This window comes from Hyposmocoma kahamanoa, unplaced genomic scaffold (genome assembly GCF_003589595.1).
Source record: "Hyposmocoma kahamanoa isolate Upper Pololo Valley unplaced genomic scaffold, ASM358959v1 279, whole genome shotgun sequence".
Lineage (NCBI taxonomy): Eukaryota > Metazoa > Arthropoda > Insecta > Lepidoptera > Cosmopterigidae > Hyposmocoma > Hyposmocoma kahamanoa.
The window spans coordinates 143,916-169,296 of record NW_020653776.1 but is presented as its reverse complement, the minus strand read 5'-3'; the positions used below and the strand labels follow the sequence as shown (position 1 = coordinate 169,296).

The following is a 25,381-nucleotide window of genomic DNA, read 5'->3' as shown; positions in this document are numbered from 1 at the left end:
ACGTCGCGGTGGTTGGAACACAGTACTTAAAAATTGCACCAGACATACGGGCGGAAATGCTTTTCCGTCAATATGCCATGTTTAGAACGACGCAGTTCATCTCAAAAAGAAGTTTTTTTTGTTATATCAAGTGCCGGGACGAACAAGTCGTGCGCCTGTTATTAAGCGACACGCCTGTCCATAACAGTTGCAGTGCCACTCAGAGCTTTAAATCGCACAGATCTGAGGGGCACTGCCACTGTCAATTCCTGTAATTTTGAACCCAATAACGCTCACATTACTGCTTGGCGGCAGAAATAGGTAATGTGGCTGTACTTCTCTGGAGGAACTCTTTCACAAGTAGCTCTACTGCTACTAACTATGTAAGTCAGTAAAGAAGTCCAGCACTCCAGCTGCAATGCATCTAAAGTAATAGCGTTGTCAGAAACATCATCAAGTTAGACACTTGTCGGGAATTAAATCCAGTACCTTTAGTACTGCTAGACTAGTTTACTTTAGTTGCTTCCATAGTATAATGTCCTACGGGATTCTCATGTGGGGTAAAGCGGCAGATATTCAAACCATATTTGTATTGCAAAATCGAGCAATTCGTTCTGTGTACTGTCTAGGTTCTCGGGTATCTCTCAGAGAAAAGTTTAAGAAGACTGGTATCATGACTGTGGCATCACAGTACATTTACTCAAATATTTTATATGCCCGTAAACATATACATAATTTCAATAAGAAAGAAGATATCCATAATATTAACCTAAGAGCTAAGTCCAAACTTATGGTACCACGATTTCGTTTAACCAAGGTAAACAACTCTTTTATGGGGAACTGTATACGTTTTTACAATAAGATTCCGGAGCATATATTAAGTTTATCATTTCCTAAGTTTAAAAACTACATTAAAAATATTTTGATCGAAAAATCATATTACAAAGTTGAAGACTACGTGCTAGATAAAGATGTATGGAAAGACGACATGGCTCCAGAATCCACACAAATTTAATTCAAAGTGTATTCCATAGCATTTAAGTTTATTTGAAAAGAGCAATCCCTAGAGTTTCTTGCTCGTTCTTCTCAGGGAGGTCAGCGTAGTGAACGAGCAGTAGCTTAACTGTGACGTTTTCAAGTGTAAATTTATTTTACCTTTGGAATAAATAATCTTTGACTTTGACTTTAGTACAAGCTTTCTCAACAAACCACTACCGCTTCACCAACAAACAAGCCACTTCCAACAACAAGGAACATTACACTGCACGTGTTAGTTTCTCTCGTTCATTCATATAGCAATAACAATAACATACCATGTTTCAATCTCTTCGTACTATGGAACGCGATCCAGATTATCCAGCCGTAAAACATAATCCTGCACGTTGCAACGTGGTGGGTTCATGAGCTTCGTTCATTGTTTACGAATTCTTTTTAGTGTAATTAACGAAGGGTTACATTCAGAAGACATAGCAGCTGCGTCATGATATTTGTCCCAATATTACGAAGATAGTTTCACTGAAGGTATACTTCTCTTGCTGCTGTCAAATTTATCCAAATTGTTTCCAGAAATACTTAAATAATTTATGAATTATAAGCAAAAATCAATATTAACTGAGTGTAATTCTATGTAAACTACAAGTAATACCGTAATACCGTACCGTAATATCCCGGAAATATTTAAAATTAAAGGCAAACAATCTAATATATATGATTTGATAATCAATTAATTTCAGGCTTCTTACCACGGTGTGACTTCTTTTTGCACTCTCCATGGTCACTGTTTGACTGAAAGCCTGTAATTAGTGATAATCATTTAGTGCGTAACCACGAAAGCCTTAAAATCTATAATCAAATATATATCAAAATTGTTTTACTTATTATTGATACAAAGGTCCAACAAAAACAAAGAATAATTCCCTCGATCCGGCCGCTGGTAGCTGTAAAAGTACCGGAATTGAAGAAAAATTTTCATAGGTTTTTTACGGTGCGCTTTGTCAGAAAAGCTATTTAAATCCAAAAACAAAGATCGGCATCATCCTATTTAAGAGCCAGGCTCTTGTCGGTGTAGCCTCCTCCACTCCTCACGGTTCATAGCTAGTTCCTTGACCTCCCTATAACTGCTCACTTTGATCTTCTTCTTTATATGTTCGCTATACGCCATTCTTGGTCTTCCTCTCTTTCTTTTCCCTTCTATCTACCCATCAATTTATCACTCTCACAAATTCGTCATTACGTAACACATGTCCAAACATTTTCCCTTCTGTTCTTTATTGTATTCAAAAAAACAGGGGCATAAAAAAATCGTAAGGTCGTAAATTCGTAAAATTCGTTCCGTAGGTCAATTAGGAGAGCGGTAGCCCCAGTCTGGCAAAACAGACGCTGGTTCGAATCTAGCCGTTTCAAAGGAATTTCTCTTTTGTATTTGTTTGATCTTTGTATCAATAATAATCACAGCAAACGCTATTAACGCTAAATAAAAATATATTAATATCATGATAATAATAACCATCACGATATTCAATTAAATAAGTATTACATTATTTTTACTTTCTTATAAATATAGAAGAAAATACAATCAAGTCTGCAGTCTGCGAGCATGTCATGGATAAACCTGCACATTCAATGAAGTTTGACAAACCCCAGGTCCTTGCAAAAGAAGTCCGTTACCTGCCCAGAATGCTGCGAGAGGCCATTGAAATTAAAAAAACATCCTAATTTCCACAGGGAAGATGGTTTCTCCGTACCACGTTTAGGATCCAGTATTTCCTCTAATGAAAAATCCCAAACAGACATAAGACTGCAGTACTAATTAATATGTTTTAGTTTATTCTAATTTCTATTATTAATTAATAATAAATTAAATTTAATAAAAATTCATTCAATAAAATAATTTGTAAAACTTAATGTAGCGTAAATTGGAATGTTTTCTTTGTAAAATTAAAAATAAGGTATTTAATTAATAACTATTGTAACTATAGTGAAAAAATAAGGTGGTTTGCATTAATATTAGACATAACTGGTTGAAGACTGTACCACCTCAGTTAACCGTGACCACGGTACCTGTAAAGGGCCCGAAACGTCGGTTTTGTTTGAAAAAACAAATATACGCGATTTAAATCCGGAAAAATAGTTTAATTTCCTATATGTAACAATCGCGAAAACCTAAGAACTCGATAAAATACAATCATTCAGGGATTTTTCAGAGAAGTATTTTGCACTCTATTTGTGTATAGTTAAATAAATATAGTGTGACCATTCCGATCTTTGGGTTATGAATTATGCGTCATGTACTTAGTTGTATATAATAGCGTTATAAAACGGTACATTTCATTATAAAAATCTCATAATTAGGCTTGCACATCTTCTGAAGTCTTTCCAAGTCATCAAACGTTCCCGTTTCCTTAAGCGTAAACGTTTCCTAGCATAGCTACGGACCCCCAAGACAAGAATGTGTCCGTGGTTTTACAAAAAAAACACACACATAGAGGTCCTTCGCGTGTTTGTTATACCTCCGAAGGTTCTTTGGATAGATTGGGGACCAATATGAAGTTTAATTAATTCTGCATCACTTGTGACCCCGACCGAACGTACACGTGTCTGGTCAAGTGCTCGCTCGTGTTTTGCATACGGTGCCAAGGTATGCTAATTGACTATTATGACGTTGGAGTAACTAAACACATAAGATACATCTGTTGGTGTACGTTTCCAGCGAAATAAAGATATTTTGAATTTGAGACAAGTTGAGCTAGTATTATTCTCAGAATACCGGAAGAATTAAAAATAATCGACACAAAATATTTATATTATTAATTAATTAGGGTAGTAAATAATTGCTGGTTTATTTATTACACATAGAACAAATTACAATACAATGATTCCGGTATTTCAGAGGGAGGTATCATAATACCGGTTATCGCGATTGTTACATTTAGGAAATTAAAGTATTTTTTCCAGTCTAAATCCGCGTATATTCATTAACTTGAAGTTAAGTTACATTTATACTTTTTAGTCCGACCTGTATTACGCAACTTTTATCAATGAAATAGTTCGTAATGAACAGGTACAGTCGATACCCGAATATACCTGACCCCCAGCGACCTTTTGGTTCCGTAAGCCTTCCTACGCATTGAACAGAAAAGTGTAAAGGACTTCCAGCTTTATGGTAGAAATTTGTATTTATGTAATGTAAGTAAAGATCAAATTGGCTTGAAAAGTTTCTTAAAACGTTATTCACTTATGATGCAATAAGGAAGTCATGTCAAAATGAATTTTACGTAGGTTAAGTTCGTTTAGTACCTTTCTTTGCACTTGGAACCAAATCATATCATAGAGCATCGCCTGTACGTACGTAAAAAAGTTATATTATTATGGATTGATGTGGTGTAAATAATTGTATGTCTTAGATTATTTTGGAGTGACGAATCGACCTTAACTGTCACATTAAAGTGAGCAAGGTATTGGAAACGCGGGCACGTTATAAAATATCACCTCACCCGTAGCTCTTGGTCTGAAGCCAATAGTCACTCGATTGATGGGATTTTTATGGGTGCACATGGGAATCATCATGGAGAATTGTTTTGGTTTTTTTTTCTACAGCAGAGCTGCAAGTATATTAATTTTAACAGTCTTATATATAAATAGAACTATTTGGCTATAGTTTTTCTTTTGGAGCTGTCAAGAGCATATCATGCTTGGCATTTTGGGCCATTCTTGGCGTAAGCGGCAATTGAATTTAATTCTTAACTGTCAAGTTTGACTCGCTCTTGATCTTGTGCAAGGCGGATTTTTAGATTTATTTGTTTTTAACCGACTTAAAAAGAGGAGGAGGCTCTCAATTCGACTGTATTCTTTGTTACGCGATTACACTCCGACATTTCTTTTTTTTTATTGGAATGAGGGTACCTCAGAGCTTCTTCGATTGTTGTTTCAAAACAAGCACCCGCGTCAAACAACGACTTAGCAGCCTTGCGTAACAAAGAACTACTTTGTCCACCTGGCCCGGTGTGGTCACGTGATTTTTACCAATGGAATGCCGATGTCAAATTCAAAAGTCCTTGGAAAGTAGCGATATACTTACTTAATTATATAAACATAGATAACAAAGTAACTGAAATGCGAAAAATTTATTACATATGTATTCAAATTTTGCAGTCTGATTTCCTTCATATTCACACACTGGCCTTCACCTATTCTTAAAGTAAAGCAACTTGATAAGAAATTTAAAATAAATAGAAAGTTTTGCCATCTCCTGTGTCACTCGTTTTAAGATACGTGTTTGACAAAGCCAGGCATCGAAATGTCACTTCGACATTTTTTAATTGAGCTTTAGCTTCGGGACTATCAGCCCAAAACTAAGTAACAGAAAATTAACTACTATAAAATTAATGTTACATGAATTTATTTGACTAATTTTGACATATCATGTGACCAGTAATGATTTCTTATAATTGTTTTTTTTTTTAGGAAATGAAACTATTTTTTCCGGATTTAAATCGTGTATATTTTTGTTTTTTCAAACAAACCTAATAATAATATTAGGCATAACTGGTTGAAGACTACCACCTCAGTCAACCGTGACCATGGGACCTGTAAAGGGCCCGAAACGTCGGTTTGTTTGAAAAAACAAATATACGCGATTTAAATCCGGAAAAAATAGTTCCATTTCCTATGTGTAACAATCGCGAAAACCTAAGAACTCGATATGTTTTTTTTAATTAGCGAACAGTGTCCCAGTATTGTAGGCTAATTTGAAAAAAAAAACGGCTGGGCAATACTTTTCTTCAATATTAATATTTTTATTTGTTTGTTTTCTCTCTCTTTTGATTATTTTACCTTTCTTAAGCGGATTGTTAATGGCATTTGCACCTATAATAATAATTTATCTGTATATTTTGGTGAAATTACTGGCACAAGAGACTTGTCAACTTATGTCTCAGGATAATGGGTTTAGTGGCAGTGCCCCTTAGATCGTTGCGCTCTGAGTGGCACTGCTATGGACAAGCGTGTCGCTACCACCAGGCGCACTTGTTCGTCCCGTCACTTCGTATCAATAAATGTAAAACTATAATAGTATAGTTTGTGGCAACTAGCATGGCAATAGCGATCAATCACCCCTTCCCACCACTGTATACGTCATTTGTGAAAACGATAGGTAGTCTCCAACGTTCCTAGTAATGTGCGAGAGTTATCGCGTGGAGTATTTTATAGGTCACTTTAACGTACAGATAACCTCGGGGGACGTAAACATTTAAATAGTTTGATGGTAAGAAAATATATTGTTTAAATATTTTGCCTTCATTTAAAAAAAATGTATTATAAAAAAAAACGTAATAATCAATATACATGTTATGCAAAACCGTCACTTTCAGAATCTATTCGAAGAGTGGCTGTCACTTACGTTTATTGTGAATTAGTCTACTGTTTTATCGATGCTGTGGTTAATACGACGATTTGATAGGCAATAAGAAAAACTGTAATCTAATATAAACAGACACTAGGAAGGCATACAGTCCTAATTAATATGTAACTGAGAATCGTTTGATCATTTTTTCCAATCTCCACGCCAAGTGAATTATTTTGTAGCTATGAGACATTTCTCAATGATTCGCCACGGTGTGATAGATATACGAGTGCCAAACTTCCCATCATGGCGGCCGGATGTTTACTGAAAATTAACGGAAATTGAAATATGGGAACCTTCGCTTCTTCAGATCTCTGAATATAGACGTTTAGGTAGATATATATTAAATTTGTGGAACGAAAAATGTAAAGTATATTTCTGCTCTCCTTATACTAACGTAACCGAAATTTTTAACGACATTGAGTTAACATTTTTGGAATAAGCGAAACCACAACCCCCTGTAAGTGTTTTTTTATATCTTATTAAATTTAACTTTTAATGTTAAGAAAAGTTAGCTTAATTGACATTTTTCAAATAAAAAACTTTAGGTGCCCAATGTCTTGAAAGCTACGAAATTTATGACTAGTTATGACAAGCAGGGCAGATTTGTGAAAAAATATTTCGGACATCACATTGGATTTGTAAGTTTATTGTTTAACTATCTCTTCCTGTTGTTGCTTTTAGCTAGACTCAAATAGTATCATCGTCAATCTATTATATATATCCTATTCCTGAACACGGGCTTCCTTTAAGAAGTCGGTTTAGTATTTTGCCTATTCTATTTCGCATCGATAAGTGTAATAACTTCCGATACGACTCCCTTAGTTGAGCTTGACACTTAAGTTTCAACCCTATGCGCTTCCGATAAGTACGAATGCATTCTTGGCTGTCAAAATAAAAAATTACAATACACTATACATTTTGAGGCTTTCGTGGTTATTCTATTGTCACTATTGAATAACAGGTTTTTTACCACGATAACATTTTCTCTCCCAAAATTTCGGAACGGTTACACGCTCCATGGTCACGGGTTGACTGGCCAGCGGCAGATGACAGCTTTAAGAACATCTACCCTCTTTCACTGTCGACTACTTATTACTTGTGACGTTACCATTGTCATTCACTTTTTTCCATTTGCATTCGCGCGTCAACGCTTGGTTGAAGTCGAGTTGTTTCGCCGCGCGTTACTTGGGCGCAGTGAGGCGTCAGAGGCCACACTGATCCGGGCGCACCAATGCTAGCGCGTCGCCAGACGTTGTAGTTGAAAAACAGGACGCGACGCGACGCTTCGACTCGGCGCCAGTGTGAGTTGAGCCTTAAAGCTGTCATCTGCCGCTAATCAGTCAACCAGGGACCATGGAGCGTGTAACTGTTTCGAAATATCGAGAAAATGAAAAGAAATAATTACTGGTAATAATTTTACAATATACACATTTTTTTTATTAAAAATTACAAACAAAAATCACATACGGTGTGTTACTGTACGTCTCGGCGCCTAGACGCCGGTCACGTGTGTCAAAAATAATTTTATAGAAAAATAGTTATGTACAAACTCATTAACTGCAAAGTTATTAAAGGTTACTTTATTGATTGATTAGTTAATGGGATGCAATACTCAATCAATTTGCGACATTAATTTGTAGTTAAATTACATTTTCCTCAACACGACTAAAAAGTTAACGAATTCAAATTCCGTTCCAAAATATACTACATCTAATTAGATAGAGAAGATCGTCAAATTGATTAAACTGTATTTCTCATAATAATTGATAAGGCCGATTCCCCTGAAAAAAAAAAAAAGAAACTTTAGGCGGTTTGTGCTGCGTAAATTATAAATTTTTAATTTGTTTTGATAAGTTTTCTTAAATTTTACTTTAATTATTTCTATTTTATTAATATAATATTATTTTGATACTGATCTCAATAATTATGTTTGATTTTAATGTTATTTTTTCTTTTATTTCAATTTTAGAATTTCTGAAATTTAAATAAATGTAATTTAAGTTAAAACGTACATTGCGGTGCCCTACAGGGTTACATGGCTGTATTTATATTTATTGTAATAACTAATGTATTGTATTCAATAAATGAATAATGTAATGCAATAACCCATGTAATGCAATGAATGAATAAATAAATAAATAAATAAATAAATAAATAAATTGATTATTGTTTGTATTTACTACTTAAATGCAAATAAAAAGAAATAAATAAATGCAAACAATATACATCATAATAATCACCTGAAACAGTTGAATAGTACTTCTCGTCGTATTTTCTTTTCCACCATCCGGTAAAACTAGTTTCAGAAACTTATACATACTATAGGAGACATTATAGACTCATAGTTGTGTTTATTTATAAAATAAACACAACTATGAGTTGCCAAAGATTGTGTAAAATGCCTACACAAATCACACATCGCCGTTAAATTATTGTAATATTTATGTAGCAAATTTTGTATATAAGCGATGAGTTATTTCGACGCATAGTGAGCTAATTTGCCAAGAATCTAAGAGAGAACATGCTGAAAAAAATCACTTTTCAAGGTCACGCTTTTATAGCTTTTGTCAGAAAAAAAATTTAAATTCTTGTAGTACTATGAATGAATTATGTTAGTGTATAAAAAGGGTAGACAAATAATGATTAGGAGAAGTAGATAGTGGTAATAGGGTCGAAACACAAATAAGAAATCTACGAGTTCGCACGACGCATCGCAAAATTTGCGAATTGCTTCGCATCGGGCATTCCTGCGATGTGCTTTCTTATCTATTACAGCAGTGCAACACTCTTTTTACGATCCATGTCGCTACCTAGCTTAAAAAATACATTCAGTGCGGTTGGCGATGGTCGAAGGAATGGTTACGGAAACCGTGGCAGTGAGATGCCTAGAACCAAGGGCGCACTTTGTCAGAGGACGTTCAGTGTCAAGACACGATTGTTAAATAAAATAAAAAAAAAACTATTAAAAAAACTTATCTTTGGCCTACGTACGTTCTAAATTCAAATCCGATCCTCGGGACGACATCGACATACCCAAATTACACATCGATACAGTTTTCAAGAATAGTAGTAGTGTGGTACATCGACTTTTCTCTTTATAAATATGCAAATAATATTAAGTTCTCGAGAAAAAAGTTGCTTGCTTAAGCAATAAGCTATATTTTTATCTATTCTAAAATCTCATTGCTGGTTCTTCTTTTATAAGCTTACGTCACAATTAAAGTAATTTTAGACAAGATAATGCCTCGGTCATTTATAATTGTATCAGCCGCATAAGATTCTAAGTGACAGGAGATTATAAGCGATAGTGTAATGGCTACCTATGGGAAAGTCGTGATATTTGTCCTTGTCACTTTGATTATGGATTGGGCCTTAACTTGGAACAAGTTGACGGAGAAATCAAGCGAATAACTTAGAATGTAAGCATTTATTTCATATTATCAAAGTAACAACATTACAATGTAAAATATAATTTCTAGGGATAATGTAATCGTTACTAATATAAACAATAATAATGAATATAAAAAATGGTATAACTAAAAAAAATAGTTTCTTCGAAAATAATTTCTCTAGTATGTTAATAAAATTCATTATTCAATATAAGGAGTTTTCTTCTTAGTGTGCCACTTCTCTACGAAGGTTGGCGACCATCATGGCTATTTTTATTTTTGAAGCTGCCGCACGAAAGAGGGAACGTGTGATGAGGTGGAACCAGTCTCTCAGGTTCTTCAACTTCGTCCACGGGGTTGTCCATCGGCCTCGATTACGCTTTCCTTGTATTTTTACCAAAATACTGCAGCTTCTTGTCTTTTACAAGTCTGAGTATTTCCAAGTTTTTTCTCATTCGACGAAGAACCTCAGCATTGGTGACCTTTTGTACCCACGATTTGCCAAGAAAATGTCTGTACAGAGCCACATCTGAAAGAACTCCAGTTTTGAGCATAGCGCTTTAGTCAACGTTCAACACTCCATACCAAACAGCAAGATACTGAAGACATAACAGCGAACCAAACGGAGTTTTAGATTGACAAGGAGTTTTAGACAGGTATAAAACGTTTCGTTTGCATTGACTTACAAAAAAAAGTCAATGGTCGTTTGTAACACGTCTAGGTTTGTGAATAGATTTTAGAGTTCGTAGAGTCGGGGACCTAGTTATTTATCCACGGATTTCTCGTTCCGAATTCGGTACGGTAGCCAAATACAAAGAGGAGACCTATTTTAAAGTTTTTTATTTTAATTAAATATGATCAAATTCGCCCTGTGATATATGAATAAAAATTGATATCGATACTAGTAGGCTAACGTTCAAAATAGGAAACAAGGCAAGGACGCTATAAGTAATCATTAGAACATCGTAACATTCACAATTCACATTTTCAGCAAAATTTTACCTTCTTTCACAATCTATCGATAAAACAATCGACAACAACCACAACAACGACAACTTCAAATTTTATCAAAACTGGCAACCCTGCAAATGTCATATTATTATCTTAAAAAGACGGCCTTTAATTAAAAATTCGACTATAATACTTCCACTAAAGATAGAGCTTTTAAATTCAGACGATTAAGGCGGAGTACTCTCGCATACTAAGCCTTGGAAAATCATTAAGAAAGCGTTTCCATGGCAACGGGAAAATTTTAGTTCGCGACTAGCAAAAATATCTATTACGCAAGGCGCATCGCACACCCCTGGAGCGGGGAGCCAGACGCCTCCCCAAACCCCCTATTACCACCCCCTAAACGACCAAGGTCAAACTTCAGTTTACATTTGACTCTCAAGCTACAATCTACCTTATAAAGCAAACACTACAGTATTATTTCGAAGGAGGTACATTCTGCCGTAATATTCAAAGGAGTGTAAACCTTAAACTTTGACATTTAGAGTTCCGAACAGTATTGTTCAGTGTAAAGTATAGTAGTGTGCGTATTTTGGCCATTCTGGTGTGGCGAAATTTAACAATCAATGAGTTTGAGGCCGTTAAACGAATTATATACTCTTGTACTGGATTGAGTAAAGATAGCGCGTGTCTCAAGGCGCTCGCTCACCGGGACCATTCGCCTGTAATGTAACATGAATGTAACATTCAAATTCGAGCATTACATCAGTGAGTGAGGAGAACCGAGCATTACAGTACCTGTAATGATACAATTAGAATCATTACTGTAGTGAGTGAGTGAGAGCACCCGTCATACAATTTGTAACATCATTGTGCACTGGTAATGACCGTGTCGCGGTGCAAGCTTAGCGACCTAGACGGCAGCAGCGGGCGTGAACGCATCTATACAGGATGTAATCGTTAAGTGTACCCATGCGATTATTCCATAAATATAAGAGATATTAAAAAGTTTTAAATTGATGTCGAAAGTACGTTACCTAATGAGTAAACCGACACCAATAACTTTTTTAAAAAGACCTAGCAAACCGTGCCAGACGCTATGCCAACTAAGCTACGGAATGAACCAGCGGACATCACGAATTTTTCTATGTGCTTGTTTGTCGGATTTTTGTATCAGGTTTTTAACGACTTTTTTAGCCATAGCGCCATCTATGAGAAATTTATTAAAGCATTTCGTCACCCAGTTAGGCACCTTTACAGCTAGTCTGCTATAATCGTTAATACAAAAATCGAACTAAGAAAAATTGCTTCGATTCGGCAGGATTCGAACCAGGGTCTTCAGCATACCGTGCCGAAGCTAGTAATTTCACAAAAAATGATTTAATATAATAATTATGGTAATAAGCATTGTGATAGTCAATAAAATTCAGTTTTTTTCGTGTCTAAGTCGCGTATATTTCTTTTTTTTTTTTCAAACAAACCAACGCTGCGGGCTCTTCTGAACCTCTGATATATGCACCTATAGGTGATTCTGATCTACAGTTACATAAGTTTTCAATTTAATTACCTCATTTTTAATTTTTTTTAATTTTTTTTTTATTTTTTTTTATTGTGACTCGGCAAAATGACTGCACCGCGCCTGATGGAAAGTGCGAATACAGTCCAGAGATGAGAGTAACGGATGGAAAACACAAATATCTTCACTCCGTCACTATCATTTTGCCGGTCTGGCCAAATGCTTCTTCACACTACGTTTGAAGGACCCGATGTTATAGAGGGGAGGGAATACATGCGCCGGGAGTTGGTTCCACAATTTGATGGTTCGGCATAAAAACGAATTGCCAAACTTTTTAGTGCGGGACGGTATTGAACTGACCGTCCATCTGTGGCAACGCAGTCCGGCACGGGTGGTCCGCTGATGGAAAGGAGAGGAAGGGATAAGGTTGAATAACTCTTCAGAGCACTCACCGTGGTACAGGCGATAGAATACGCAGAAGATTCCAATTTATGCCGCAGTTACGATTTACAAATATTTCAACAATATTTCGTTGGGGATAGTGCAAATCCGCGTAAAAAGCGCGTATCTGCACCAAGCCAAATTTCATAGGAGATGGATTTAAAGTTATTACTTTATACATTTCAATGGCTATTTTCATTTTTGCACAGTAAGCATTAATTTGTATTATCTACGGGCTCATAACAATAGATTCCCGTAAATCACGCTAATTTGGTTGCCACGACATTACGCGGATCTGATATGGCGACTAAATTGCCGAAATGGAGACTCATAATCAAATGCTAGTTACGCGTAATTGCACTATTTCCGACGATTTGTTTTTTCAAAGAAAGTGAACACAAGAGAAGGCGATTTATCGATGTTTAATAAGTACCTAATTTGTAGTTGGATTAGAGAACAATTGGCTGCTGCTAATGTCACTTTGAAAAGCAATGTTGCCATTATTATACATGTATAGTGATTGAATCGGTTAAAAAGAAATGTTAAAGAATTTTTACTATTAATCTGCTAAACAATATTTTATTTAGTCTGTACATACTTATATCATTTTGCTGTTAATAATTCTTCATTTGTTAAAACTAATACTGGATTAATTAGTAAAGTCGATCCTTCAGGCCAACACCATTTTTTTCCATTATAAACTACAAACTACTACTAACAATAACAACATTAAATGTTAAATGTATAATGAAAAATCCGCCCTTAAAAAACGAGATGAGAAAATGGCCGTTTTACCGCGAAAAAATAACAGAAAATTAAACTATTGACAATGTAAAATCTGACAGTATAGCCAATTAGAAGCCTTAGCCTGTCCCTGGGAACGAAAAATTTTACTAATAAATAAAAAAAGTAACAATTTGTCTAACGTTGTAATTAATTATACTCAATTCAAGCCACTAAAGATGATGGAGCTCGAGGGCGCAAGCATACCCGTTCTTTTTTAGAGTCAATCAGTTGAATTCCTTAAAATAAGGTAATGAAAATACAGTTTATGCCTATGTTACATTAAATAAATGAAATATTTTTATTTAGATTAATAACCAAAAGAAACACGATTTCGCATAAAATTATTAATATAAATAAAAACTGTATGATAATAGTTGTTAAATGTCGAAGACAAAAAGAATTCTCTATAGAGTCTGGCAAACGAAAGTTGACTGAGAAATAGCGGCAAATTCAAAAAATCTGCATGTTGCAACCCAGTTTGAACTGCGAAAAAACTCACTTGAGACTTGAACAGATTTTTACTATCCCTGTGTATGTTATGTAAAAGGAAAATGCATGGTGCTTCCTGTGGTAATATTTTCTTGCCAAAAATGAAAACGTGGACAAAACTACACAGGCGGAATCATCGACGGTGCTTATCGATGGAATTTATCGATACCTCCCACGTAAGGTGTTGCAAGTCAAAATAATTTTTTTGCTTTTTAACTTATATATATCCTTTTTTTCTCTTTATAAGTTCCTTATTTAAAAGTAAAAAATCACTTAGTATCATATTTACGTTCAAATATGGTACCTATAATATACATAAAAAAATGCTTATAATATTTGAGTTAAAAAGCAAAAAATTATATTTTGACTTACAAGAAATCGGTATCGTTATATTTTTATAAATTGATACTATACTAGTAATTTCCGGTACATTGTAAAAGCCGTGATATTGTAATTTCACTAGTGATTTTTTTAATTGAACGGACTTTTGTCAATCGTCCCCCTTTCATACTATAACGGGACAATCTTAGTTACACCATAATTTCCCTAGATGTATTCAGTGACATTGTGGACAGATGAGGTTTAGAGAATTTCACTAAACGATAACGTAGTTTATTTGTAAAACGTTAAAACTTCGAGTATTGAAAAGGTAATATTTAGTGACATAGTGACATTATAATTACAATGTAGTATGGGTAGTTACAATGTCACTGAATGTGCTTAGTGAAATTGCAATGTTTTGATTTTGTATAAAATGGAGACGATTCACTAATGCCCGTACAATTACAATACCTCTACTGAAATTATAGTCCCACGTGTGACAATAACCTTGAGACATATCTATGCATATAAATAAAAGAAATGTGTGAAGAAACATTCATTTATTTATTTAAGAATCATAATCGAAGTCACTTTCCAAAAATTCAGCCAGGAACGATTCTTCAGAATCACTTGTTTCACTTTCTCCCACATTTTTCATAAGTGTTTCCATCTCATTTTCTGTTATGTGAGCCCTTTCTTTGTATTTATTTTCTATGTGAACAACATGATCTGTAATTTTTTTTCCAGTCCTCAGCTGTTATGCTTGCAAAGCATTCACTAATAAGCTTTTCTGTGGCAGCTGCAGATATTGATGTTCTTCTTTGCCACCTTTCTTTTAGCTAAGCTCCATATGAGCTCGATGGGGTTTAACGCGCAATGAGGTAGACGCAGAACTTCGTGACCATTTGTCCTGAGAAGTTCATTAGCTTCATATACTGGGTCAGGACTGTGCTTATGTACTAAGAACAAAAGTTCTGCTTTCGTATGATACTCTTCAAAGTGAATGTTATTCGAATCGAGCCACTCTTTTAATTCAGTCTTAAGATTAGCAGTTGTTGGGGCTTTATTCTTGCGAACAGTGTAATAACTGGCAGTATCCATAACTATTACACTAGGCTTATTCAAATTGGGTATAAGTTTTTGGGTAAGCCATTTATTAAAATTCTGTGATTTCATATCATGATGATAGCCCGCTGATTTTGATTTCGTACTAAAAACCAGAAGAGCATTTGGCACAAAACCATTCTCGTGTCCAGCATGCACAATTATATACCTTTTTCCAGATGATATACTTTCAATTGCACCGCTGGTTGATGGCCCCTGCCAAGATTTTTTGGGTTTGTAGTTCTTGTGAACATATGTCACATCTAAATAGACAATTTGTTTTCCCACAGCACGTTTCGCTGCAATTTCTATCTATATCCCTCCATGCAGCAATTTCATAACGCTCAATTAACAAGGAACGTTAATTTTTTTGTTGAACTCGTATCCATTAGACAATAAGATATGTCTAAGAGTTTCTCGGCAACCAGTAAATCCAATACTTGCTTGCAAGTCTACTAACAGGCTTCACAGTGTTGGAACTTCTTTTTTCACAATGTAAAATTCATTAATTTTGTTGCGAATTGCATCAATATCAAAGGTATCCAAATTTGAAACTGTGGGCTAGTGTGGACGCTTTTTCCCTGGAGTGTTCCATACACCTGCATTAACTGTCCCTTCGTGTTTAATCCTTTTAAGTGTGGAGACGCTAACTTCCGCAAATCAAAATAAGAACATGAAATATGTTTTAAAATCTTCTTGAGCAAAATATTCTCAAACTACAGTTTTAAAACGGTGTGATCACGTTACATACCAGTAAGTGATGCAATTTCATCCAGGTATTCATTTTGGGTCTTTAATAACGTGTTGTTCCAGTTCCAGTTTGTAATATTTCAGCAACACCTGATACATGTTCCATGTTTTGCACTAAAAGAAAATATTACATGGTTATCAAAAACTGTAAAATCTTTATATGCTCCGTTATCCAAATTACAAAACCAACAAAGTATCAAAATAACCCGTCATACTAACCTAAGAAGTCCAAAACCGTATGTAAATATGTTTGTGTCTGCTTGCAAACACCTTCCCGCTCCACTTGTTTTTTTTTTATATTTAGTAATCATAGTATGAAGTAACTTTCGCACGTTACTTTTAATCGTTTTATTCATGATTGATAAAGCGACAATGAAAAAACTAAAAAATATTGTACTCGCTAATGGCGTACTGACAGTTTTGACAACAGATTTTAGTGTTGCCATCTAAAAAGTTTTACAAAACTCTCAGTCTCAACTTTCGTTTGCCAAATATTTTCTATTAAATAACAGTGCTAATTAATCACCATTTGCTTTCGCTTGCATACGTTTCTATGTTATTTTTGCTTATTTCTTAATACTTAAATTGTATAGGTACACATCTCTAAGTAGAAAACAACCTTTCAGGTACCACAATAAATTCAATTTACGCTAACACAAAATATGCGGTCACGATAGTTGTACTTTGAATGAATGCGGTACACACATATTCAAAAAAATACCTCTTTATCATTTTATCACAAATTACGTAGTATTTCGCCAATTTCGAGGACGCGTTATCAAGAACATAAATAACATAATGTCTTTATTGATATAACTACGTATAGGCGGTCTGACACGGACATACCTATCGAATACAACACAGTTATCTCAATAACATTCATACCTACCTAGAGCCAGTTTATTTACTAAAGACAATAAGTAAATTTACATTAATCTAAAATATATTTTAGTTAACATTTTGATGTATCATCAAGCCAGTAATAACTAGTTTAAACTAGTTATTACTTGACGAAGAAAGGTAACCATGTGGTTTAAATACAGTAAACAAGTACATGAAACATATGCGAACAACTTTGGGAATAATTTTTTGGTATTCCTTAAAAAACTTTAAATTAGATACCTCTCACGTAAATTGTTGCAAGTCAAAACACCATTTTTTTGCTTTGTAACTTAAATGTATTTTTTGTATATTACCGGTTAATTATTTAAAAGTAAAGAAATCCGTTGGTGTTATGTTTTGTTTCAAACATGGAACCTAAAATATATATAAAACAGGATATGTATATTCTTTTTAACTGTCATAATTAGAATTAATGTACAAATACAACGCCAAGCAGTAATGTGTTGGTGAAATTACAGGCTTATGCGACTTGTGAAGTTACGTCTCAGGTGACGGGCGCAGTGGCAATGCCCATAAGATCTTTGCGATTTAAAGCTCTGAGTGGCACTGCAACGGCAGGCGTGTCGCTTAGCACCAGGAGCACGACTTGTTCGTCTCGTCGCTCATGATTATTTCAAATTCAAAAAATAATACTGGCCAACATCGTGATTCTTTCGTCGTTTATTCTTTTTTCAAAATTAGTGACACTCGTCTATTACGTTTGCCTTTGTATGGACAAAATGGCGGAAGATAAAACAAAATGATTAAAATGCGCAAAAACTTTTTTCACCTTTTTTAATTTGTCTCAATTACCTTTCTAACATAATAAGTACATCTCTTGTATACATTTTCTATGTAATTATCAAGTTGAAAAAACAAAATAACCATGATAATCTTTTATTTCATACATAACGCAAGTATATTACGTAGATATCGTTGGACATACATTGGTTGTATATAGGTAGATTACTTTTCAGCCGCCCCTCTACTACGATGCCACACACAGATACTCTTCGTCTATATAACTCCTCTTTTTATGCATCGATTTAATTGAGTTGTATAATTGTTAATACAAGGATCGAATACAAACAAAACAATCCGGCTGTAGCGCCATCAATGAGAAATCTATAAAAGTTTTTGTATTTTTTTTTATTTATATTGATTCGTATAGAAAATCGAAAAATCCGACAAGCTGTAGAAGTAATATAATAAATAATACCATACTTACTAGTATTCATGTAGTATTAAAGTGTTTGATGTTATCTTGCGTAATTTCTGTATACGCTTGTAATGATATAACATACTGTATAAAAATTTATATGACAAAACAGTGTAAGTTTCTCTATGTATCTGCCGGTGGTGTATCTAAATAAATGTACGCATACGCGTATTTCGGAGAAGTATTTATTATTGGGGTCAATTACATGGAGATAAAGGCAACCCTGAGTTAAGTAGCAATTCAAAATTAACTCCGCATTCAGAGTTCATCGTACCTAATTAATTGAGTAGGATACGAGATAAATAACAATTTTGAACAGTAACTATTGGTGACAAAGTTGAAATGTTTTCTAAAGACATCTTAATATTATAGTGCAATAAAACAAATGTGGTAACTCCCTACAAACGTAGCAACGCGGCTTGTATGTGTGCACGCCCGCTGCACGCGCCGTTTGCAAACGTACACATTCTCATAATCTCGCAGTGCACTCCCAACGTAGACGCGCCATTATAATTCAGAATTGTTCAGCATTTCCTTTCTATTTCATATCATACTCCATAATCAAGATACCAGTCCGTTTCATCAGTCCAATCTACTGCATTTACCAAAGGTTATTTGAACATAGCACGAGAATGCTGTGATGAACACTTTGATATTTTCGAGCAATGTGACATTTAGGTACTTGCTCTTTATACTATTGGCGACATATGTTTATGTTGTGGTTATGTCGTACTAAACGTAGTTTCGGGATCTATTTATGATCAATTTAGATCCATACTTTCTGCTATAGACATAGAGAATAAACATTGAGCATCGGGAACGTCCGGAAATTTCCGAACGTCGTTGCCGAGATTATAGAATGAAAGTCATTCACAAAGTCAAGGCGTTAATAAGATTGATACGATTACTTACAAACGTAGCAACAGCATTCGGAAATATTCGTAGTTTCCGAATTTTACCGATTTTCAATGTTTACTCACCACGTGATCTCTTGTTCTACAAATAAAATCTTCTGCAAACAGTTAGTTTGTCACGCAGAATAAAGTGCTCCATTCTGTAACGCCCTTTTTCCCACGTTTACATCAACGTAGGGTGGGTACACCAGCGAAAACGATTTCCACTTCGGAGAAATTTTCATTTTGTACATTTTCTATTAAAAATGAAATTTCATTCTGTGAATTCCACGAGCGAAAATGTAAATTAACTTTCAGATAACATTTTTCATAAAAGGTCAGGTTAGATGCGCTGGAAAGTACAGAGTAGTGCTGAATTCAGAGTTAGCAAGAGAGCGTACATAATGAAAAAAATAAATTGACTAACTCGACTTATATATATTTTTCATTTTCGTAACCGTGTTTGCGAGTCTAAAAGAGAAAGACATTTGACTATTTTTTATAAATTATAGTCTATGCATATAAAGTCAAAGTCAAAATATTTATCACTCTCTTGGTGTTACACAGTTATTGTAATCCTGTAACAGCACCTTATATCAAAATATAAAGTGACGTATAAAATAACATAATATTTAGGCACTTATATCCTGTATACATCTCACAGCAGGATAGAGGTTTCATCTAACGGTAATTGAATACTCGTACACCACACTGCGCTGTCCCAATTTACATTGGGGAATCTGTACGACATACGACCGCACACTATTAACGAAGAATAATAGTCTTACCTTCGCGAGTAGCCACAAAGAGAGTCAATATTTCCTCAAGCACGTTTGCCACGTCTGGTGTCGAGGTTGGCAGCTTGTCCCGGGCGGGGTAGCGTCTCGGGGTCGTCTGCTTCCCGCCGGGGGACGACGCCTCCCGGCAGGGGCCAATCGCTACCCGCCCAGGGATGAATGCCACCCGAGGCCGCCTCCGGCCGCGACCTACATTTTGCTGTGAATTTTAACAGAATCTTTGACACCCTAGGAAACAATATTAATTTCTAAACGCATAAAACTTAACAAAACCTCTGGATACCTAGAAATTACGTTTAAATTCCCGTAGCAATAATTACGGAAGGTACAAACATGGCGACAAATTGCTAAAGGCATATCACAATATGACTCATAATCATGTCCATTATGTCAAGCAAGTGTGCCAGACCAAAACGTCGAATCTTTAAAGTATAAAAAGTTGCTTTACTGTTGTCAGGGCTCTTTTTATAGTAACTGGAGTATAGCCTCCGACGCCTGTTGCCCTCCCCCCTGCCCCGCCAGTCTCGCCCTCTCCTTTTACCCTCACGGGGAGTGATGACGTGCGTTGTCTGCCACCCCCAACCCACGCCTGTGTAATATGTACGTACCTGCATTACGTAAAATGAACGTACTATACAAATACATGACTTAGAGGTTATACACTCTTGAAAAAGATGATCTTGAATTAAGGTATTGTTTATTAAGAGCAATGAAAGAAATTTTAGAGGGCATTCGTTTGTGAAAAGTCTCACGTAGTAATTCACTTCGTCGCCAAGCAAATGTTGATCTCACAGCTATGGTAGGTGTATTCATTCTATTCTTAATTGGGAATACAGATAGATTGAGTCTCATTCAGAAGATAATAACTACCTATCGCTCCGCATCGATAGAAGAGATATTGTATAAATACGTTGTTAGAACTCGAGATATTCATTATCGTAATAATTTCTGAGAAATCAGGGTCGATGGCTATATATCGAGGACATGTGCGCGCAGTATCACTGGCTCGCTTAGAATTTATTTGCGACTTGGATAAGGTTGACCTTTGCTGACGTCAACTTGTTTACGCACATAGTAAACTTTGAGATCGATTATTATGGGCTCAATACACAGCTAGTTACGTTCAACCCCAATGTTCGGTCTTATTGAAGAAGATCAAACACCGAAAATCGAAGAAATACCTTTCTTCCCACTCTATTTTTAGTAGTAGTATGTCTGTTGGGAGTCTATTGTTCTTAAATATGATTATTTTTAAATTTCAGGTGGTAGAGACAGTGGTATGCAAGCCAGAGCCGGCTGAGTCACCTCCAAAGAAAGCGCGAAGTGAAGACTACAGCTACGCGGTTTACCTAGATCCTTACGCGCACCTCCACTACAGAACGTTATCCGCCTTCAGACCATGGGGCAAAAGTGAACCTGTGCTACAACATCCTGAAAGAGTTGTCAGAGTAGCAGATTGCACGAGGTTCGAAAGAGACTTCCAGCCGAATGTAGCTTTAAAGCCATTGACACCACCGGTGGATGACGTGACGTCATCGACCTCCCCGCCTCCGCATACTGACCCTGAGTTGGCAGCGAGGTTGCTAGACGCGGAAGCGAGGTTAGCCGAGCGAGCGAGGAGATTAGACGAAAAGGAGGCCGCGTTAGCGCAGAGGGAAGCAAGGATTGAAGAACGCGAGGCAGAGTTAGAAAGACGGGAACGGCGTTTCGATGGTCCAAAAGACCGGGACAGGCTGAAAGCTTCGCCGCATGCGTCGCCGAAACAGGAGCCGGCTGAACCGCCATGTTGACCTACGCGAGTGATCACTCGGCTACGCTAGTGACTTGCGATGAACGCTTAGTGACATTGCGTCTCCAAAGTACAAAACTTTGAGGTGCCCAACGATACCCTTCGTACGTTACGCACCGTGTAAATATCGAGTTTTAATTTTTTCAGCCTTTGGAATGTTGTTGATAAAAATCCATGGGAATTCTTCTACTAGATATTTATACTCTTGTACTGTTGTGAACATTTCACATGATGCAATTTCATATTGCAACATGTAAATTGTTCAATAATTGTCGATTTTACAACAAAATATAAAACATACAGTAGCCTGATACAAACAAACAGATGTACATAATCATATCAAGTACAGTTTTATGAAATTAGTTGTTTTATACAGTTTTTCTTGTAGTCTCTTTGATGTGTGCCATTCTGAAGGTACTTCTGTTGCCTTGTCATATAACCTCAATCTGTGCTTTTTCAATAATTAACAGAATACTCACATTTTAATATAGTGAAATAGTTTTAAAAACCTACAACCATAAGCATAATTTATACAGGGTTATCTTTAAGTTTTTTTTTTGCAATAGATATGTACACTTAGCCATATCAATGTTTTAGGATTAATCACTTCCTCTCACCTCTACTGTCGTTTTTTTATTTGGTCTATGGAATTTACAACTGTTATAAAACGTGAGATGATCATAACATGTTATCAGAACAATTCTTATGAAAGTACACAATTAGCATTCGGGAGTTGACAATATTATGAATTATTTTTTCGTCTTATTTTTCTTAATAACTCTGTATAAACCTCAGCTGTACCAAATAATAATAACTTTGTGGTTATTCACAATTTTTAATCCACTATACAAATACCAGAACGTCATACCTCTTTCTTACAACAGGTTGTACAATGACTCTGTAGCTTAAATTATAACATTTCTAAATAAGTTCAAGCTATATGCCTTTACAGAAACTCGATAAAGTTATCGTGTCAAGTTGTTACGTTTTGTTAGGTCTTTTTTCCGGTCTACATTGTTATTGAATAAGTGCTGTAGCCCAGGCCAACAAAATTAATGATATGGGATATGTCCCGCATTCTACCTCATTGTAAATAATAATAATTTAAAAAAAATATTCGGCTAAATTAAGGAACGTTACGTAAACCTTCGTTTTGGATTTACTTTGATTTCGAATCTGTACTTTGGAGCAATAATTTTAAATTAGAAGTGAATTTATCACTGCCTGAAATTAAAGTTTGTTCATTTATCCTGTGGTCTTCTAAAAGTTTTTTATATTTATAAAGTGTTGATATGAATAAGCCTTTACAATTGGTTGTAAAATTATAACTTTAAGCTTGTTACTTCTGAAACTTGGGCGTTTTTTTCTAATCATCACACACAAGCTTTGAAAAATTTTGCATTTGTACTCAAATCGAAAGGGTCAAATTAAACACTAGAATAATTTATTATTCGATCGAACTGTATTTATTTATTCATTCGTTCAATCATTCATTCAATACCTACCAAGTTGACATTAAGGATAGTATAATGTATGTCATATCTATATCATTTTAGATTATTCTAGTGTTTCAATGTCTCCCATAGATGTTTCATTTATGTAAAAAGCGAATGTAATATCGCTAGTTTAGCCTTCGCCAGTAACGGTGCATTTTTAGTGCATATTTTTTGCGAGAGAGCAGCTTATTTATTTGGTATCTCGTGTTCAAATAACAATGTTTATATAACTTTAGTATTTCGTGTGGTATTCCTTGTTGTGTGGGTCAAGTCATTATCGGTATTTGGTGTTGTTTTAGGCCTAACGCTAATTGAAATTGATGGAAATGACGTGACAGCTCAACGTTGCCTGGTGAGCTCGATAATCAAATTAGTTGATTAATGTAAGAATGAGCTCGCATTATGTGCCAAGTTTGTTTGGCGTTGATATTAAAAATCAATGAGCAATGTCCTAACTGTCGTAATGACGTATCAGAGAATTTTTTTCAAGAAACTTATTTTCAACTTAGAGCATCTTGAGCTGGTTTTATCAGTGCATTAAATTATTGTATGAAAAAGGTACCTACACATTTTTTTTATTTGTAATAGAATAAGTGCCCATTTCACCTCCATCTCACCCAATCGAAAGTGATGATGAGGTCGATGATGGAGCGTGTACACCTAAATAATGCACAAATAGGCCCAAGTTAAGACGTTCAGGGAATAACACAGGATCAGGCAACACATGCTACGATTATAGCACAAATCGCTTTTAAAAACTGTGTAAGGTCGTACTTCGTATTAAGTTACGACAAAAATGTCATATACGACAGTTAGCGACAAGAGGAACGATTTACATTCGCGTCAACTAGCACAGGTACTTGGAAGAATAAAATATAGACTTTAAGGTATCTTCTCTCGTGCTGGCACCAGACTTGGACCCACTGTATGATCCGACGTAATGTCGGACTCGTATATCACAATAAAATTGTGTATTCTCGATCGTGGTGGAATGAGATTTCACTGATAAAAATGACTTGAAAATTTTTGGCAAAGCTCAAATTGTAGAGAAATGTATTAAAGTATGTTTTCTTTTAAAGATTTTTCCTTTTAAAGAGTGCTATTGGTTAGTTGTTTTAAGCTAAGGTTTCAGTTTTAGGATAGGTTATATCTCTAGTCAGAGACATTTTGAGAAAATAAATTACCATTTACTTATTAATATATATTATTCAAATAGGTACCGTAAGCGAGTGTAATAACTTATTGTTTTAAATTTTAATATAGTGTAAAATTAGAAACCGACTGTATGTCATTATTAATTGTTAGGGTAGAAATATGAAACTTTTCTGTCAGTACTGTTGTTGGACGTGTATTTTGGTGCTATGATATTTTTGGCTTGGCTAACTTAGTCTTTAAATGTATGATATGTAATTTTAATATTTATTGGCAACTATTTTTGGTTCTACTAATATTGGTTTGTAAATCATTGAAAGTGATAACGGTAAACTATTTTGTTTGAATACATAAAAAAGGTAAAATGTGGCTAAGCCATTTAACGACTTAACCTAAATAACGCTTTAATTATTAGCGTAGGTTGTATTACTATTTTGTATCGATGGAAAAGTTTCAAATGACCTCGGCTCTCACTGTCTTTGCCTTAAAACAAATTAATAGATGGTGCTAAACTCCTCGTCAAACAATGAAATTACGTAGGTACAATTTTCTGAAATTCACCTATCTGCTCTTCTGTTAGTTGCTAAATACTTGTTACAATAGAAAACATATTAATGTACAATTACAAAAATAGTACTGTTCAAATTGTAAGATATAATGCAATCCCAATACAAGCATGTTTAATTTAGTTTTTAATTCTTATTATACAGGTAGATAAAGGGCAGTGAGAGTTTTTTTAATGTAAATATAATTTTGTTTTACGAAACGGTACGATGCGGTGAGCATATGCCAGGCTGTTGTAATCCTTAAAATATTAGAATTAGGCGCCGGTAAACTCTGTCTCTGTTCTTTTGTCTACTCTATGTCAATACTAGCAGGTTACGTATACTTCAGAATTAATTGCCATAATCGTGAACGACCTACATATACTTAAATATATTCATCTGTGACGATAGTATTTTTTATATATATAATATATTGAAAATGTGCCTATGCGGCAAAATCATACATTTCAAAATTAATA

At 35.1% G+C, this 25,381-nt stretch overlaps 1 protein-coding gene across 1 annotated transcript in view; it reads left to right on the top strand.

Annotated features, from left to right (window-relative positions):
• LOC113229153 (ski oncogene-like) overlaps window positions 1-22,593 on the top strand; it is a 91,205-nt gene extending 68,612 nt beyond the window's left edge. Inside the window, exon 3 of the mRNA XM_026462664.1 lies at window positions 21,183-22,593. Within this exon, the coding sequence (XP_026318449.1) occupies window positions 21,183-21,710 (528 nt within the window). The 3' untranslated portion in view covers window positions 21,711-22,593. The remainder of the gene's footprint in view (window positions 1-21,182) is intronic.
• The last annotated feature ends 2,788 nt before the right edge of the window (window positions 22,594-25,381 follow it).